We start from the raw sequence: 20,407 nt of genomic DNA, 5'->3' as shown, positions 1-20,407 counted from the left end.
ACTTTATTTCTTCCGTAGAAAACAAAAGAAGATGTTTCATAGAATGTCCAAGCTGCTCTTTTCAGTGTAATAAAAGTGAATGTGGACAGCTGGAATGTTCTGCTAAACATCTCCTTCTGTGTTCCACAGAAGAATGAGAGTCAAATGGGTTTGGAACAACATGAGGGTGACAAAATGATGACAGAATTTTCATATGTTGGATAAACTATTAATTTCACTGGATACTAAACTTCACTTGTTGTTTTGCTCCCAGGTCTAATACGTTATCCAGCCGGAAGACATTGAAGAATTCCAGATTAGTTTGTAAGAAAGACGATGTTCACGTGTGCATCATGTGCCTACGAGCCATCATGAACTACCAGGTAAAACACACGCAAACCTTTGAATCTATATTGGTAGGGACCTCTCATAGACTCAAAGGTTTTCCAGTCCCTCCAGTTTTTATGTGATTCCACGATGCGAAATCAACCAAATGTTACATTTTTAGCCGTTTAACACAAAATGTGATAAATGTTGTATAAAAAATGCTAATTTTCCACAAAATTCTGGAAATTGCTGCCACAAAATCAGTCATTTTGATTGCAAAAAACTCACAAAAATGTCCTGGTGGGATTGATTTTCATACTAAGTAAATGTTATATCCGTAACACTCACACAAACCTGTTGACATTATTAGATTTAAAGAAAAACAAGATCACAAACAGTGAGGTCCAGCTATCAACAGGTTTCGCTTTAGTAGTGAAGACATTTTGGGCCTTACATATACAGATAACCCGTACACACACGTTAATTCATGAAAAGCTGTTTAGTGTTTATCATGTTTTATGTTCAAATAATAAATCTTGAAGTTCCTGCAATGTTTACTAATTAGTCCTCTTTCTGTCTCTCTCTCAGTATGGCTTCAACATGGTCATGTCTCACCCTCATGCTGTGAATGAAATTGCACTAAGTCTGAACAATAAGAATCCCAGGTAACCCATTGAGATGGAGTAAATGTGTGTGTGTGTCTGCGAAAGAAAGAGCACTTTCCCAGAATTCACCGCTTTAATTCATGTGGGTTGTGACTCCTCTTTCAGAGTCATAAATACTGGCAGCTATAACAACAGACTCTTTAATCTGTGTGTGTGTGTGTGTGTGTGTGTGTGTGTGTGTGTTTGTGTGTGTATGTGGAGGGGTTCTTTACTCCATCGGTGTAGATGACATAAATAGGAGAAATGGTTCTTTTGGTTTTTTACACTATACCGTTCAAAATTTTGGGGATTTTTTTTAATTTTTTTGAAAGAAGGCTGCATTTATTTGATCAAAAATACAGTAAAACGGTAATATTTTGGAATATTATTACAAGTTAAAATTACTGTTTTCTATTTGAATATATTTAAAATTGTAGTTTATTCCTGTGAAGGTAAAGCTGAATTTTCAGCATTATTACTCTAGTCTTCAGTGTCACATGATCCTTCAGAAAACATTCTAATATACTGATTTTCTGCTCAAGAAACATTTATTATTATCAATGTTGAAAACAGTTGTGCTGCTTAATAATTTTGTGGAAACCATGATACATTTTTTTAGGATTCTCTGATGAATAGAAAGTTCAAAAGAACAGCATTTATTTGAAATCGAAGTCTTATGTAACATTATAAATGTCTTTACTGTAACTTTTGATCAATTTAATATGTCCTTGATGAATAAAAATATTGGTTTCTTTCAAAAAAAAAAAAAAAAGCTTTTGAATGCTAGTGCAGATCTTCTACATCTTCTTTCACAATGTCAGTCCAAATCCGATTATTTGTGTATCTGATTGGAATCTGATTTAAAATTATTAACTGTCCACACTGTGCATCGCAACTGTTCAGATCCGATTTGTGTGTCTATGCCGCTCTTTCATTTTCAGGAATATCTGCATTGGTTTTTATGGCAATGACATTGCATTGGTAGGCATACACCAAAAACAACAACGACCGCAACATGGAGGGTTTTGCAATACAGATGTTGTCTTATTTAAAACATGACAATGTGTAGCCACCATGCTGGACTACTGCGTCTTATGCAGCAGCAGAAATGTAGGAGGCTGGTATGAGCAGCTTTATTATGTCATCTCTGCCGGTATAAAAACAATTCTCAGTTATATTATCATTTTCTGCTCATCTGGCGCTTTGCAGCAACACAACCTTGTTTCTTCAGCAACTTTCAGCATGTTTCCTATAACAACGGCTGACGTTTATGTTTTATGTGGCATGAGAAGTCACATAAACCACGTAAAATCCAATCAAAGCAGTCAGACTGAAACGGATGTCCAGAAATGTGATTAAAATAGGATTTCAAACCACATACTGTATGAATGTAGCTCGAAACGGATTTGCAAAAATAGCATTTCATGTATTTTTTTGGCGTTCAAACTTACTAAGTATGATTCCAATCAGATATATGCACAAAAATCGGATTTGGACTGACAGTCTGAACAAGGCTTAAGAGATACACTGCAGTAATGACAGAAATGTTTTAATATGTGTGATATTGCTCTCTGCTGGTGCAGGACTAAAGCTCTGGTGCTGGAGCTGCTGGCTGCCGTGTGTCTGGTTCGAGGAGGTCATGAGATCATTCTCTCTGCCTTTGATCACTTTAAAGAGGTACATAAACACAAAAACATGACTCAACACTGCTTCAGATAATAGAATTGTAGAAACACAGATTAAAAGGTAATCTGGGTTCCAGAAGTCACCCAATCATAGTCAAGTCACCTTTATTTATATAGCGCTTTATATAATACAGATTGTTTCAAAGGAGCTTTACAGTGATAACAGAACAATTATTTAAGGATTCAAACAGAGTTAATTTCCGCTGTACAGCAGCTCAAAAAGAAAATAGTGTTTTATTGTTCAGCTGAAGTCAGTTCAGTGATGATTCAGTTCCGTTTGTAAAGATAACCAATTATTAAATTAGTTCATTATGTCTATAAAGCAGTTCTGCAGAAAACAGTGACGTCATCGTCCAGCTCAGTTCAGTTCTCATCCAATAGTGTCAATGCATTCAAATCAATAATATTGTTGAATATTAAATGTTATTTTAATTGATATGAGACAAATAATTGTATCTAGTTGAGTTTTAGTGGCGTTTTAGGCTGACAGTCCTGTACAGTAAATAGGTTTACACAGACACCCGCTAAACACATTGTTATTGATTAGTTAACTGAATTTAGTCATATCTCTTGTTTGGGGAGGAGAGATCAAGCTAATATTATTTCCTAAGGGAATGATTTGTGAAATAAATTAAACTACTGGATCAAGGTGTTTTTGAAATATCCTGGCATCAAAATCACACTCATTTTCAGTTTCTCTGGACATTATTTTACTGCCTGAGCTCTTTCTTTATTGCTTTGCAGGTGTGTTCAGAAGATCAACGGTTTGAGAAACTCATGGAGCATTTCAAGAATGAAGATAATAACATTGACTTCATGGTATGTGTTAGAACAACATCCAAATATACACATATTCATTTGCAATCATGGTTGTTAATCCTATAAAATACATAACACTGTACCATTGATAGACAGTATTCAACTGTGAGTTAAAAAAAAAAAAAAAAAAAATTATTGCAGAAGTGACTCATATCCTTTATAAGAGCTTCATTAATCTGCATTAAAGAACATGGCATCATAATATTACAGCCCTTTTAGCTGCACATGTGAATAGAAAAAAATAACTTTATGTTGGTGTGACGAGCAGGGCGGGCGAGAGCCGTGAGGGAACGGTGCGAGGCCGGTGATGCGAGTGATAATGAGCGCTGTTCCCTCACGGCTCTCGCCCACCCTGCTCGTCACAGTTGGTTTAAAATCTGAATATTTTGTGAAAGTGAAAGCCTTGATTTAGGGGTAAATTTGATTAATTAAATTTTTACCATGGGAAAATGTGTTAAATGGTGATAGGAGCACTACAACTTACGGTATCTGAAAGCATTGTCAAATAGGCCGACATATAAGCTTTTAAGGGATAATGGTTATGTAAGTATGCCTGACTGGACATTTTCCCACATATTACAGCTACTTACCAAATAAATGCACATTATGTATTGATTTGAGTTGAAATGAGTTTAGTATATAGAGTTTAGAGTGCAGAGTGATATGAGAGACATGACACACAGCTATGTAGGAACAAAAGTCTGTTATTAGTTCAGAACTCATATAAAAACATTTGAATTCAGTGATTGACAAGTCAGAATTATGTATTTCAGAGAACTGTGTAGTCAAGTCAATTTTATTTATATAGCACTTTTCACATTACACATATTTTCAAAGTTACTGTTAATAATATCTAAATATCTTCATGGCTTATAGTCGCATTTAGCAGATTAGAGATGGGCGATAATATAGTTTACATTTTGTGTTGATACAAGCAATCAAAATGTTGAGATTTGCTATTGTATATACAGTATAGCTTTGCGTGAATGTACTGTATTTATGCAAATAAAGTAGGATAAACTTATATATTCAACATTATATAAAGAGTAAAAATATACCTTACATTTTGCAACGATATAAACAATCAAGCAGTTGAGATTTTCTATGTGTAATAAGCGTGTAATAAGCCAACACACTAAATAAACGAACATGTGAAGGTTATGTAGAACTTTGTGAATGCTCTTTTGTGTGCAGATTTTATTTGGTTAAACCCCAGTTTTCTTCATCAGTAATTCACTTTCAGTTTTTTAAATTTTAGTGGGTTTAAATTGTGTATGGTGTATATTGTCTTGCAGGTTGCCTGTATGCAGTTCATTAACATTGTGGTTCATTCTGTGGAAGACATGAATTTTAGAGTGCACTTACAGTACGACTTCACAAAGCTGGGCTTGGACGAATATCTGGACGTAAGTAAACCTGCTGAAATGATTCTTTTGATGCTAATGTTCAGTATCAGTAACTGTTGAGTGAGCTGCAAGAGGATCCCTCACTCCCTCTCTCTCTTTGTCTCTCTGAGTAGAAACTGAAGCACACCGAGAGCGATAAACTGCATGTGCAGATTCAAGCGTACCTGGATAACGTGTTTGATGTTGGGGCTCTGTTGGAGGATGCAGAGACCAAGAACGCAGCGCTGGAGAGAGTGGAGGAACTAGAGGAGAACATGTCTCATGTTAGTAATATTTTTACATTACAACACTCTTCACCAATGTCTAATAAAATCCTGAAAAGAATCATTTAAGTTGCCATTGCCATTAAGCTTTCAGTTTTATTTTGCTGCACAATGTGATCTTTGTCTTGTCTTATTGCCAATATTTGCGCACTAGCCTCAGTTAATGTTATGAAATCTGCATTATGTCATTATGAATGACAGCAAGCATTATATGTGGATAACCACATCTCTGCACAATAAATTAGCAGTTTAACATGATTAAGCATTTTAGCAAGTGTGCGGTGGATCATTTTTTTGGATTATAAGCAGTATTAGAGTTCAAAGTCTTTTCAGAAAGTAGAGTTCAGAAAGTCTTTAATGATAATGAAACATGATAGGACCCCATCATACGTGTGGCTTGACCTTTGACCATTTTTGACATTTGGCCCAGCTGGTCAAAGGATGACTTCCTGACCTGAGGTAATTTCCTCATTAGTGCGGCATTGATTTTTATAGTGTACTGCATAAGTGCATATATTCTCAATAGAGTAGACAAGCATTCATGAATACTTTATTTTTATACTTTATTTGAAATAATAATAAAAATAAATTACAAAGCTAGAATAACAGCAAAAATACAAAAAATGATATGTATATTTTTAAGAAAAAAATATATATATTGTAATTATACAATATATAATTTATATTATATATAAATTTATATATTTGTTAAAGATAATATACATGCATGTGTGTGTATTTATATATACATAATAAACATACACAGTACACACATATATTATGTAAACACAAACTTTTATTTTAGATGCGATTAATAGTGATTAATCGTTTGACAGCACTAAAAAAAAAACATAAGTACAGTAAATAATACTTCAGGGAATATTAAAAGGAACATACAAATAAACCATGGCAGCAAATTATCACTTAGATTAACAAATCTTCAATTTAAAATTCTTTTAAAGCTTGGGCCATATTACTCCAATAGGTAACAGTATGAATTCTAGCCCCATTAATCCTTGCAGTTCTACATTCTAAACAAACTACAGTATATTATGAAATGAAAGCAGCCAGAATCTTTTAAGGTCAATGTCAGGTGTATGAATACTAAAGTGATAATTAATGTGAATCTGAAGTTAAATATTTATGCAACTCTGCCTGAACTCATGAAGTTTTTAGTGTTCTGTTTAAAGCACAATGTTCATGTCTCAGCAATTTGGAAAACTCAAATCTCTCAAACCTCTTTCTGTCATGGCTTATTTATTATGTCTTCAGTTGTCTTAATAACTCTATGTTCTGTAGCTGGGGTCTTATTTCTTGTTGATTCTTGTTTGTGTTTTTTTTTTGTTTTTTTTTTAGCTGACAGAGAAGTTACAGGACACAGAGAATGAGGCGATGGCGAAAATCGTTGAGCTGGAGAAACAACTCATGCAAAGAAATAAAGAGCTGGAGTCTATTCGGGTAAAAGATGAATCCTTGCATCACTTCCTCTTCAGTTTCTCTTGCAATTTGCGTAACAATAATTTAGTAAATGTAATAAAGGTTATGATAATAATAGTAAATACCAATAGATTTGAAAAAGAATCATTGGTAACACTTTATTTTACAGTCCTTTTCCACATGTACATACTATGTATAATTAAAGTGCAATAACTGGGTAATAACTAACTTTATTAAATTAGCCTAACTAACCTTATCACATGTAGTTACTTTATATTACTCTTTACATTCTTGTGTAGATACACTGTAAGTGCACATACTTTAAAATAAAGTGCAACCTAAAGCATTACCTTTCGTATATGTGCAAATTCATATTCAGGTCTGGCTTTATTCTAGTGAATTTTTCTAGTGATTTTTAATCATCCATTAAAAAAAATGTTCATGTTGACGAAAAATAAATTAAATCCTTAAATCCTTCTGTTTTTATTATTTTAGTATTAAGAAAAAAAAAATGCTTTAGACATAAAATATTTACATCAAGTACCCCTGAGATTGGTTAGTTAATATTTTTTTAAAAATAACGACACATTCACGTTCAGTTTTTTTTTTTTTTGTCGCATGATATGCAAGAAAACAGATAAAATATTTATTTATTTTTTCATTTTCTGTTTTAATTTAATTCTTTTTATTTAATTTTATTTAGTTTTTTATCAGGCTGATCCGACTGCGAGACTGTCAAAAAATGAAATTGCGATTATTTTGTCAAATTACATTTTGAACTGTTATTTTTTTTTTAACTCTATACAAAATGGATGACAGAAGTGCTGTTACAATTGTACTGTAAATTACAGTCGTACTATAAAATAAAAAAATCAATATGTGATATTGTAATAAAAAACAAGTTATAAAACACTAGATCACACCACGCTTTACTCTGAAACACACAGAGCAACAAACTATACACATAATTAAATTGCAGCATTTGATTTGATAATCGCACTAAGCTATATTAGGATTTCAATTTTATTCTGATTAATTGTGCAGCTCCATTTATTTATTTTAAGGTTACACTTGATTTATTTAATTAACTTTTCATCAATTCACAAAACCCTGCTTGGGAATCCCTGCTTTAAAATATAAAAATGCTTTTTACATTATGTTTGTGCTAACTTTGATTCCTGCTTTGTGGTCATAGGAGGTGTATAAAGACGCCAACTCTCAGGTGCACACCCTACGGCGTATGGTGAAGGAAAAGGATGAGGCCATTCAGAGGCAGTGCAACCTGGAGAAGAAGATCCACGAGCTGGAGAAACAGGGAACCATCAAGATCCAGAAGAAGGGGGATGGGGACATAGCCATCCTGACGTCTCCTCCACAGGGGAACGGGCATCTACCAGGGTCAGAGGGTGTAGTTGGGCTGTCCGGTGAGGGAGTGGTCAGTCAAAGAGGTGTGGCTAATGGGGCGGCACATGGTATGCCCATGTCTGAACCTCCGCCACCCCCCCCACCTCCTCCTATGCCGGCGTCATGTGAGTTGCCACCCTCGATTTTAAATAATGGACATGCGTTTGAAAATGTATGCTTTTTGGAAGGCAGATCTACTTCTGAACTACTACTTGTATCACCATGTTAGGAGCTCTAGATTTAACATTTGTAGCCAGCAGGTACAGCATGGTTGTAGCAAAAATAAAAGAGCAGGATCTAACTGCAGAAGTCTCTATTTATTCACAAACTCAAAAATATAAAGATATTCTCAAATACCCAAAACACACGAACAAAACAACCAGCTAAATGCAACTATGACAGAACAAATACTAACAGAAAACAGGCTCAATATCCACTAACACAAACCAATGAACTAAACGAGAAACAGGTGCAGTGCATTAATCAAACAATGAAATAACCATGGAAAGTAAAGGATGTACTAAAACGTGATAACATTGTGGCAAAAACTGTAAAGTTTTTCCTTTGCCTTTTTTGGTGTTTGGTGACAACGTTGTCTAAACGATCCCAGTTCGCATGGATCCGCGAAAACTATTAAAAATGCTGTATTCTGCTGTCAAGCCAGTAGATGGCGATGTCACTTTAAAAAGAAAAACTACGCGACTATACAGGTGCTGGTCATATAATTAGAATATCATCAAAAAGTTGATTTATTTCACTAATTCCATTCAAAAAGTGAAACTTGTATATTATATTCATTCATTACACACAGACTGATATATTTCAAATGTTTATTTATTTTCATTTTGATGATTATAACTGACAACTAAGGAAAATCCCAAATTCAGTATCTCAGAAAATTAGAATATTACTTAAGACCAATACAAAGAAAGGATTTTTAGAAATCTTGGCCAACTGAAAAGTATGAACATGAAAAGTATGAGCATGTACAGCACTCAATACTTAGTTGGGGCTCCTTTTGCCTGAATTACTGCAGCAATGCGGCGTGGCATGGAGTCGATCAGTCTGTGGCACTGCTCAGGTGATATAAGAGCCCAGGTTGCTCTGATAGTGGCCTTCAGCTCTTCTGCATTGTTGGGTCTGGCTTATCGCATCTTCCTCTTCACAATACCCCATAGATTTTCTATGGGGTTAAGGTCAGGCGAGTTTGTTGGCCAATTAAGAACAGGGATACCATGGTCCTTAAACCAGGTACTGGTAGCTTTGGCACTGTGTGCAGGTGCCAAGTCCTGTTGGAAAATGAAATCTGCATCTCCATAAAGTTGGTCAGCAGCGGGAAGCATGAAGTGCTCTAAAACTTCCTGGTATACGGCTGCGTTGACCTTGGACCTCAGAAAACACAGTGGACCAACACCAGCAGATGACATGGCACCCCAAGCCATCACTGACTGTGGAAACTTTACCCTGGACCTCAAGCAACGTGGATTGTGTGCCTCTCCTCTCTTCCTCCAGACTCTGGGACCCTGATTTCCAAAGGAAATGCAAAATTTACTTCCATCAGAGAACATAACTTTGGACCACTCAGCAGCAGTCCAGTCATTTTTGTCTTTAGCCCAGGTGAGACGCTTCTGACGCTGTCTGTTGTTCAAGAGTGGCTTGACACAAGGAATGCGACAGCTGAAACCCATGATTTGCATACATCTGTGCGTAGTGGTTCTTGAAGCACTGACTCAAGCTGCAGTCCACTCTTTGTGAATCTCCCTCACATTTTTGAATGGATTTTGTTTCACAATCCTCTCCAGGGTGCGGTTATCCCTATTGCTTGTACACTTTTTTCTACCACATCTTTTCCTTCCCTTCGCCTCTCTATTAATGTGTTTGGACACAGAGCTCTGTGAACAGCTAGCCTCTTTTGCAATGACCTTTTGTGTCTTGCCCTCCTTGTGCAAGGTGTCAATGGTCGTCTTTTGGACAACTGTCAAGTCAGCAGTCTTCCCCATGATTGTGTAGCCTACAGAACTAGACTGAGAGACCATTTAAAGGCCTTTGCAGGTGTTTTGAGTTAATTAGCTGATTAGAGTGTGGCACCAGGTGTCTTCAATATTGAACCTTTTCACAATATTCAAATTTTCTGAGATACTGAATTTGGGATTTTCCTTAGTTGTCAGTTATAATCATCAAAATTAAAAGAAATAAACATTTGAAATATATCAGTCTGTGTGTAATGAATGAATATAATATACAAGTTTCACTTTTTGAATGGAATTAGTGAAATAAATCAACTTTTTGATGATATTCTAATTATATGACCAGCACCTGTAGACTGAGCACGTAAATGCACATCACCGTTTTCACAAATATGTGTATTTGTTGTTTACATGGAGACAATAATGGTATAGTTTTCAAAAACTTGCACTTTGAAACCTGTTTTCAAAAGTTTGGTTTTTCATGCCCCCGTAACGGCCAAAATGCATTAAAAGTTTTCTGTTTTTAGTTGAAAATGGTATTGTGTAAACGGCCCCTAATACTAACAGAGAAAATAGAACAGGAAACAGTGAAAAACCTACTAAGAATACTCAAACACAGACCAAACGTGTCATCTTTAGCGGCAAGAAGTTTGAAATGGGATATTACTCTGAAAGCAAAGTGCAAATATACATGTGCGCTCAAGAATATTTAGTTTTAATTGTGTGTACACAGGTTGCTGGTTTCTGGTTTGCTGGCCACCAGCATGGGAAGTGGGAGTGCTGGTGGACCAGCTACACAAGCCCAGTTTTGCTTGAGAACCGCATGGCTATGCTGGTCCTAGTGTTGTCAAAAGTACCGACTTCAATACCAAGTCAGTACTGAAATTTTAAAAATGTGACGCTTTGAGTGCTTTGAGCGGATTTGTAAGCACCTCTGATTGGCCATTGTGTTCACGCGCTCAACATATATGTCTGTGATTGGCTACATTAATCAAAGCACGGGAGTATTTGAAAGCACACAGAAGTGTTTGAATTTGAAAGTGTTTTGAAAGCGGGAGTGTTAGAAAGCGGGCGTCTATCAGTGGGCCTGCCTTGAAACGCTCCCGTGTGTATCTTTGTAAGCGCTCGGTGAAGAGAGTCATTGATGTCTATTTACAACATATTTTTGAAGCTTTGATCATTGTAGCCAATCACAGACACATCTGTTGAGAGTGTGAACACAATGGCCAATCAGAGGTGTTTACGAATCCACTCAACAGCGCTCAAAGCAACACATTTTTAAAATTTCAGTACCGACTTGGTACCGAAGTCGATACTTTTGACAACACTAGCTGGTCCACTGGCTAGACTAACACTATACCAGCTCTAACCAGCATAAACAAGCCTGGACCAACAAGTAATTCATGCTGGTTTATGCTGGATTTTTCAGCAGGGAAAGCATTTTCACAGAAATAATTTTTCATTAGAAAAATGGAACATAATTTCTCCCTCTTATCTTTTCAAGTACCAAACGGTCCATCTGCTGCGGCACCAGCTCCCCCACCTCCTCCTCCTCCTCCTCCTCTTCCTGTGGATATATCTGCCCCTATGCCTCCTCCACCACCCCCCATGGCGCCTCCACTTCCAGGCTGTGGATCGCCCACCGTCATCATGAACTCAGGACTGGCAGGTAACGAAACCTGCTCGACACTAAAGACAAAACCTTAACAATCATGTACAGCCAGTATCACACACATGCTCAAAGTATGACACACTAAAGCAGAGACATCGCATGAACAAAAAACTTAGTGATTTAGACCCAGATATGCCCAAAACCATTTAAGAATGCTGAAGTAAGCATTAGTTTGTGTTTGAAGTTCATGCATCAGTTCAGAATGGCTGCGGGTCTCTGGAGCCACTGTCACACTGGCTCCTCTCTGAGATGAATGATAACAATCATCACAGCTCAAACTGTTTCTTTAGTTTCCTGTAAAAGGTTTAATGTCTGAACATGCTCAAGTGAATCACTTCCATTCAGCTAAAGTCTTCATCAGATCAGTGTCTTTCAATTTTAGTACATTGACTTTAGTTGGCATGCAGTGGTAGTATTTTTCACCAGGGCTTGACATTAACACCTGCCAACCCACCAAATGTGGGTGGATTTTAACAGCGTGTAATGCAGTCACTCCTACTAGCCACTTTAGCGGGTTGAATTTTATATCTAAATATATAAATTTTTCAATTGTAGTCTTTTAAAAAGTTTTCTGAAATAATAAACTAAGTGCAATGTATACATATCGATATTGAAATATTCTGAAACACTTCCAGTACTCATTTTCCACAGAACAGATACACGATACCAGCTGGGCTTTCTCTCTCTTTCATCTCTCTGACAGCGAGTTGGCACACAAACCCACCTCCCCTCACTCACTCGTTTCTCCGGATGAATATTGTTTGTGTTACAGGGCTTGAATTTCAGTGTGGGATTGTGTGTATTGCTCATAATTTTACTCATTCCCACAGATTTTGTGCTCTCAGTACTAAATTGAGTTCTTTTTATTGCCCTTAAATGTCAAATACACACAAAATAATGTCAAAATGCCAGTCTTGTAGAGTATTCATGTAAACACAGTAGGCCTGGGACAATACATCGATTCTCGATTGATACAATGAATCTGGATCGATCCTGATATTTTCTCTCTCTAATCGATTCTGAGCTTAGTTTTAACAGCAGATGGAGCTCTAGGCTAGTTTTTAACTGCACACTTTCAAATGCTCACGAAAAAGACTGCTGGACAGCGCTCGTGCATTCGGCTGAGTCAAGTAAGTGGTTAAAATATACTTGCACCTCGGCTCAGAATGCTTTTATGATGCGCGATTTGTAATTCGCTTGAACTTTTTCAAACTTTATGAATGATTTTTTTAGGTTTAAGTGGTTTGTGTAAAGGAACTGGAAGCAGGTAGTGTATGAGCGTTTCTAAAGCACGTATAGTAGTGCCATCTGCTGTTTAGAAACTAAGCTCAGAATCGATTTGAGAGAATTGCGATACATCGGAAAATATCAGAATCGCTCCAGATTCTTCGTATCGCGAATCGAGATTCTATGTATTGTCCCAGCCCTAAAACACAGTCAGTTATGTTTTAAGTGAACGTAAACAGTTGAGAAAGAAAACGTATGTGTAACAGTTTAATGGATCCATGCATCAGGTCTTAAAGTGACAGCAGCCTAATATACCTGCTGCCAAATTATGAGATAATATTAAAAATATTATCTATATGATATAAATATATCTATATAAGAGAATATATCTATTATCTAAAATCTGTATGGCAGTTTTTCCCCATGGTATCGATGTCAAAATCGATGGTCAGTGAAAATGTTGAGTGGCTAGTAACTTTGGAAAACCACTAGCCACAGTGGCTGGTGAGCAGAAAAGTTAATTTCAAGCCCTGTTTTTCACCATGTAATTTATTGAGAATTTGAGTAAGAATTCATTATTATAATGTGAGTTTACAACAGTTATAGACATATTGTCATAAAAGACTTTTGGATAATATGATTCCTCAATGTTTAAAACTATAAACAAATTCTCAAGACTTACAGGATTTACACTACCATTCAAAAGTTTAGGGTTGGAAAGATTTTTAAAATCTTTTTAAATGAAGTCTCTTATGGTGCATTTATTTAATTGAAAAAAAAAATACAGTAAAAACATTTATATTATAAAATATTATTTTAATTTAAAACAAAATCTTTTCTATTTGAATATGCTTTAAAATGTGATTTGTTCCTGTGATGACAAGGCTGAGTTTTCGTCATCATTATTCCAGCCTTCAATGTCACAAAACTCACAATATTTTATATTGTGAAAACTGAAGCATAATTACTAAAAAAGTCTCCCAGGTTTGCTTTAATCCACAGTTTGTTGGTGTGTAACCTCTCTCTTGATCTTTATCATTCCTTATTAAACAATGCAGGTCTTTGGGAATTTCTGTGGAAATGCACTCTTTACGAAAATGCCAATCAAATCTTTGGAATCAGAGGTTGTGTTTTGTCTGCTCTTAACCACCTCTTTCTCTCTGCTTACTTCTGCTCTACCTGTTGCGCTGCCATAGAGGGACCCATCAAACTGTACTGTAGGTTTGCTGTCATGTTGTGTGTGCTTAAACTTTTTTGTGTGTGGTCATGGTATTTTAGTCTGCAAGACAACACACTCAGTTCCTCTGTAATCTTGATCTGACAACGACTCTGAAGCTGCATTGCTGGTTGTTCCTCTTGAAACTGGGCATGAAATTGGACACTGTGTTGCAGAACTTTTCCTTACCGTTTAAAAACCAGAGAGGAACATTCTTTAGACCTCACTTTCAGAGTTCAGCAAATAACAGGACTCTAATGCCAGCCTATGAGACCACATGTTCCATGAGATATAAGCTCTTATTTCTACACTCCGCAGCGGACAAAATCCCTGTTTCCAGAGCTCAAGCCATGAACCGCAACCTCATGGAAAACAAAAGTACAATTCACATCAACTCCAGATCAACAGATCTATTAGTCATTAAAAACTGTAGAACTCTACTAAAAACAGACACTTCTAGCAGTCGAAGCGCAATTTCACCTAGAACACAACTCATAACGCAACACAAATACGTACTGCATTCTCAGCATTGCCTCCACAGAGTAAGTGTTCTTCTACAGTCTTTTCGGTACTCTGTAGGGCTGCACGATATATATCAAAATAAAGTCAAAATCATGATATGACTTGCAATGATTACATCACGAATGCTGTGATAAGAAGTATATGCACTGCGTGTTTCAGTGAAGTGCACTAGAGGTTGTCTACACGATCCGGCCATTTTAAAAGTTCTGAAAGTGCTGTAAGTTTCGGTCACTTAACATTTTACCAGATTTGTAACGAGAAGTGATTATAAACCAGTTTCCAACAAAGAAAAAGCTTTAATGGCTGCCTGGGATTTTCCACCAAAATAAAAATTGTTAATGTTTGAAAATGAATGAATTTTAGTATTATATATTCATATTCTGAATTTATAGTTGTACTATAAATGTGTTAATACTTTTTATTAAATATTTTTTATTTTATAGTACAATGTAATTATTACAATACCTTTTTTTTCTTATTTTCTTATTTATTTATTTTTTTTTACTTAAATTATTTTTATTTTCTATATAGATGCATTCTAGAATCTACAATGATTCATTATTTTCAAGGAATCTGGTCAAAAACAAAATATCTCAATGTCAGTTTTTCTATTATTTTCTAATATTTTTCTACTGTTATGGCAGAACAACATTCTGAAGAGAATCTAGCTACAGTGGTTAGTTAAATTGTCATTTATAGTTAGTTACTGATTAATAACAGTTCCTAGAGGTACTACACTACAAACATTTAAATGTGATTCTATCACCCCCTTGAGGACTGAATCTTGTTACTGCACGGTAACACAAAAACTTTTAAGTATGGACAGCATTCACATTTTTTACACAATTCTGTAGAATATATTTCTGACTTTAAGTCATACTTAATGTGCATGTCAAGCAATTGACATTTGAAAAAAAAAAATTCTGCACAAGCATTTTTTTTTTTAAACTAACTTCACTTTTCTTAGCCTTTGCAATGACTTTAAAACAACTGGTGTCAAATTACCACATTTTATTGTTCCTTTTTATGAGAATTAAATGAATGTATGTACATCATAAGGCAGTAAGACTAAAAATACCATGTCCACTGTGTGAGTATGTGTTTGATTGTGTTTGCATGTTGAAACAGTGTGCCATGCCGTTACAGGCGACTGATCGCCAGATAAAGCGATAGTTGCGTAAATTCAGGAATGTTATACACACACTGTGACTTTATCTCCTTTCTCTGGCCACACTTTCTAAACAGCCTAAAATCACACCATCATATTACTCATAACCCTCACCTGGACTGGACACTCCATTCACTCCCTCTTTGTCACCTTTGATCAGAGATTAATATTGGATTTTAATCCAGCCTTAATCATGCATGTTGTGATCTGCATTTCAGAAATCAGTCATTAATTGGATCATTTGGGAAGTTTTTATGAAGTACAATCCTGTATAAATGAAGGAAACCCAACACTTGACTCATTCTCATACTAAGACGCTGTTTGAGTCACATCCTTTTAGTGTAAACCGAAAACAGCCACGGGCATCCATGTCTCATTTCCTAAACACACAGGGCAATGTTATTGCTCAGAGATGCGGTTTTCAGTCACATTTCATTTAAGTATCAATTTTGTCTCACATGTTTCTCTTAGAATTTATTAAGAAAAATCTAAATAGACACAATTAAAATGACATAAGAGTGTATAGCTATAAAATGAATAGCTTAGATCATTCTCTTAGAGGGATTTGATATCTTGACAAATCTGAGCACAGTTTGAGACATTGTTGAGATCTCTTTTGAAACTCTAGAGGAGAAACATGAGATTTGATGGTGTATTTTTCTCAGGAGAAAGCTGGTGAACATTTGGGATCTCATTTGTGATTTATCTTTCCTGTTGGAGTCTGTGATTCTGCAGTCTCTCAGTATCATAAAATGGGCTGATCTGTGATTTAGGATCAGCATATACTTCCAACATGATGATATTCATAAGGATACAGTGGGTATAAAAAGTCTACACACCCTTAATAAAATTCCTTCTTTGATATACATTATTTGAGATTGTTAGATGTATGATTAAAACATTTGATAAAACTGAATTGAGTTGGATGATGACACTGTTGTCTTATGTAGAGCTGCTTTATAGCGGAACTTTGTTTCATAATTGATGAATTTTGTAACATCGAAGCTGTTACTGAACTGAACTGAATCAACACTGAACTGGCTTAAGGTGAATAATGACACTTATATTTTTAGAGCTGTTTTACAGCAGAATTTTAATTTGTCTCATGTTTGAAGAAGTTCATTGATTCTGTTATTTTACTTTTACTGTGAAGCTGCTTTGTAACAATCTTACTACATAAATATAGGTGACTTGACTTGACATGTAAAAATGAATCCAAGTAAAATCATGTCAGATGTTTTCCCCCATTTAATGTAATATTGAAACCAACAAAATTCATGCAGCAAATGAATAGAAACATTTAAAGGGACAGTTCACCTAAAAATGGAAATGCTGTCATCATTTACTCACCCTCAAGTCAGAATTTTCATTTTTGGGTGAATTATCCCTTTAAGGTTTAAAAAAAAAAAAAAAAAAAAAAAAACTTAGCACATCTTGGTTTGTCATTTCCCCCCACTCTTCCTTGAAAAAGATTGATCATAATTGCAGGGGATCTCCTGTCTACAGCCCTCTACAAGTCATTCCTTAGGTTTATTCTGTTGGATTGAGGCCTGGGCTCTGATTGGGCCATTTCAAAACCTTCTTCTTCTGATACCTTTCCTTTGTTGACTTAGATTTGTGTTTGATGTTATTATCGTGCTGAAAGATGAAAGTCCTCTTCATCTTCAGATTTTCAATGGTGGTCTGCAGGTTTTGTGCCAAAATGGACTGGTATTTGGCACTATCCATGGTTCCTTCTATCTTGACTACTGCCCCAGTCCCAGTGGAAGAGAAGCAGCCCTATATAATGATGCTTACACCCCCATGCTTCACCATGGGTATGGTGTTATTTGGCTCATGGGCATTTTATTTTTGTGCCAAAATTACCTTTCAGAAATTATGGCCTAAAATATAATTTTTGATCAGACCATAACATTTTTGCCACATAGTTTTGGCAAAATTTAGGCAAACTTCTTTTGTTGTTTTTGTGAGTAATGGCTTCTGTCTGGCCACTAGCCCAGACATAAGAAGAATACAGGATATTATTGTCACATGCAGCTCCTTCAGTGTTACTGTACTGTTTTTTTTTTGTTTGTTTTGTTTTTTCATTGTGGTGCCACATTATCTCCACTTGTTAATGATTGCCTTCACACAGTATTCCATGGCACATGTAATGTTTTGGAAATACCTTTATATCCTTCTCCTGATTAGTAACTCTTCACAATGAGATCCCAGTTTTTAAAGCCCTTTGCAGGCCATGGCTTCAAAAATAAGTTGCAACAAGAAGATGCTAAGAAAACTGCACTTTTAATAGGGGTGTGTAGACTTTTTTATGTCAACTGTATGAGAGACTAGAGCTCTTTTAGCCTGAGAGTGTAGATACATACAACACCAAAGGTCTCATGTTCACACATTTCCCCTTACGAACACTCATGTATGTGCACTGGACACGTTCAGATAAAGCCGTCCTATCTGTGCCTGCTATTCACAAACCAGCTCCACATCACTCCATAGATTAGACTGCATGTTTTGTGTTAGTGTAATTTGAATGATGCTGACCTGTTTTTTCTGTCATGTTGTGTAGCTGTGAAGATTAAGAAACCCATCAAGACTAAGTTCCGTATGCCGGTGTTTAACTGGGTGGCGCTGAAACCCAATCAGATCAACGGCACCGTGTTCAACGAGATTGATGACGAAAAAATACTTGAGGTGAGAAAGTTATGAAAACTTTGAGATTTGAAACTGGGCAAAAACATTTTCAAACTATTTGTTTTGTTACAGTACAAAAAAAGCACACAAGGCCATCAGCTGAACATCTGTTTTTACATAATACATAATTCTTATTATACTGCAATATAAGACAATATTATTATAATAATTAATACAAAAATTAATTTAACAGCATAACCTGGACTGTAATACTTTCAGGAATGTACATATATTATGCATTATGAAGGAATTATAGTGCATTATTTTTTATAATTTATGCATAATACATTGCATTATAATACTTAACTTAGAATATAATGCATTAATCCTGATCAACACCCAGTTTTGTGTTATATGTTGTAATGTATAATGTTTTTTACAAGAGTAACTATGAATTGGTTACTCTTTTAATGTATTGCAACTGACAATTATGAAATTGTTACAATTATAAAAATGATGCATTACCATGTGTACTTTATAATGCATTTATATACTCTACCATTCAAAAGTTTGGGGTCATTAAGGTATATTATTAGAATATTAGAATGATCTGAAAGATCATGTGACACTGAAGACTGGAGTAATGATGCTGAAAATTCAGCTTTGCATCATGGGAATAAATTACATATATTCAAATAAAAAACAATTTTGAATTATAAAAAATGTTTCACAATATTCCTGTTTTTACTGAATTTTCAATCTAATAAATGCAGCCGTCGTGACCATAAGAGACTTCTTTCAAAAACATTAAAAATCTTACCAATCTCAAACTTTTGAACAGCATTTTATACAATAGAGGCTTCAAGTACAATAAATATAGTGGATTAGTACAGATGTTTATTAGTAGGCTACACACATTATTAGACTGTCTGTTCTTATGATGTGAGGATAAATAATGATTTGTTTTTCTCTATATACTAAATTGTTGGCTTATTCTTTAGTTGTATGTTGGTTTGCATTAGGATTCCAGACTGGCTGTTTTCACTGTACAGTATCAGATCAGTGGATTTAATGGTCAATGGTGACTGTGTTTTTTCTGTTCAGGATCTGAATTCCACTTTGGATGAGTTTGAGGAGATGTTTAAGACGAAAGCACAGGGTCCAGCCATAGACATCACCTCCAGCAAACAGAAGACCTCTCAGAAAGGACCAAATAAAATCTTGCTGCTGGACTCCAACAGGGCTAAAAACCTGGCCATCACCCTCAGAAAAGTGGGCAAGACATCAGAGGAGATCTGCAGAGCCATTCAAATGTAATTCACAGCCAACATACACTAGAAATGATCATCTCTTGTTTAGTGCCCTAGAAAGAGTTTATACATTCTTTATCATGGTTAACCATAAAATTGTATGGTGGACTCCAAACTGGACTGACAACTGCAGTTTCTGGAGGTAATCAGATTGATGAGGATAATGCTTTGATATGTGTGTGTGTGTAAGGTTTGATCTGCGGACGTTGCCGGTGGATTTCGTGGAGTGTTTGATGAGGTTCATTCCAACGGAAGCGGAGCTGAAAGTTCTGCGGCAGTACGAGAAGGAACGCAAGCCTCTAGAGAATCTGACAGATGAGGATCGCTTCATGATCCACTTCAGCAAGATAGAGCGTCTCATGCAGAAGATGACCATCATGGCATTCCTGGGGAATTTCACAGAGAGCGTTCAGATGCTCACACCGGTAAATAACACAAACCCCGAAATGCTTTACCACACTGACAGCACATTTGGGCAAGAATTAAGCAGGATTTTCCAGTATTCATTGCAAATCACCCAAGAAAATTTAGATAACTAATCTAGACATGCCCGTGGATCTCCTCCAAATTCTCACATACACTTTTCTTTCCCTCTCACGGTCTCTTGACTTCTTTCATATGCCTTCTTTGCATGATGCTTTCCATGAACAGTGCAAAATAGGGATAAAATCTCAAGCTTTTTTTTTAAAGGTAAAGAACCTAAGGTCAAACTAGAATATTATGTGAGCTGTTT

At 35.8% G+C, this 20,407-nt stretch overlaps 1 protein-coding gene across 7 annotated transcripts in view; it reads left to right on the top strand.

Moving 5' to 3' along the window:
• fmnl2a (formin-like 2a) overlaps positions 1 to 20,407 on the top strand; it is a 107,048-nt gene that overhangs the window by 68,684 nt on the left and 17,957 nt on the right. For 4 of the 7 annotated variants that reach the window (XM_051905899.1, XM_051905900.1, XM_051905902.1 and 1 more), the window contains exons 7-19: positions 254 to 362; positions 895 to 971; positions 2,534 to 2,627; positions 3,380 to 3,454; positions 4,750 to 4,860; positions 4,974 to 5,123; positions 6,480 to 6,581; positions 7,756 to 8,089; positions 11,436 to 11,600; positions 14,027 to 14,047; positions 18,300 to 18,424; positions 19,469 to 19,677; positions 19,865 to 20,099. In XM_051905899.1, the coding sequence (XP_051761859.1) occupies positions 254 to 362; positions 895 to 971; positions 2,534 to 2,627; positions 3,380 to 3,454; positions 4,750 to 4,860; positions 4,974 to 5,123; positions 6,480 to 6,581; positions 7,756 to 8,089; positions 11,436 to 11,600; positions 14,027 to 14,047; positions 18,300 to 18,424; positions 19,469 to 19,677; positions 19,865 to 20,099 (1,807 nt within the window). The remainder of the gene's footprint in view (positions 1 to 253; positions 363 to 894; positions 972 to 2,533; positions 2,628 to 3,379; positions 3,455 to 4,749; positions 4,861 to 4,973; positions 5,124 to 6,479; positions 6,582 to 7,755; positions 8,090 to 11,435; positions 11,601 to 14,026; positions 14,048 to 18,299; positions 18,425 to 19,468; positions 19,678 to 19,864; positions 20,100 to 20,407) is intronic. The other 3 variants (XM_051905901.1, XM_051905903.1, XM_051905904.1) reach the window with 1 other exon arrangement.

The sequence above is a fragment of the Ctenopharyngodon idella genome, chromosome 9, assembly GCF_019924925.1.
Source record: "Ctenopharyngodon idella isolate HZGC_01 chromosome 9, HZGC01, whole genome shotgun sequence".
NCBI lineage: Eukaryota > Metazoa > Chordata > Actinopteri > Cypriniformes > Xenocyprididae > Ctenopharyngodon > Ctenopharyngodon idella.
The sequence above is the reverse complement of the archived record's forward strand: the minus strand, read 5'-3'. Positions and strand labels throughout refer to the sequence as shown.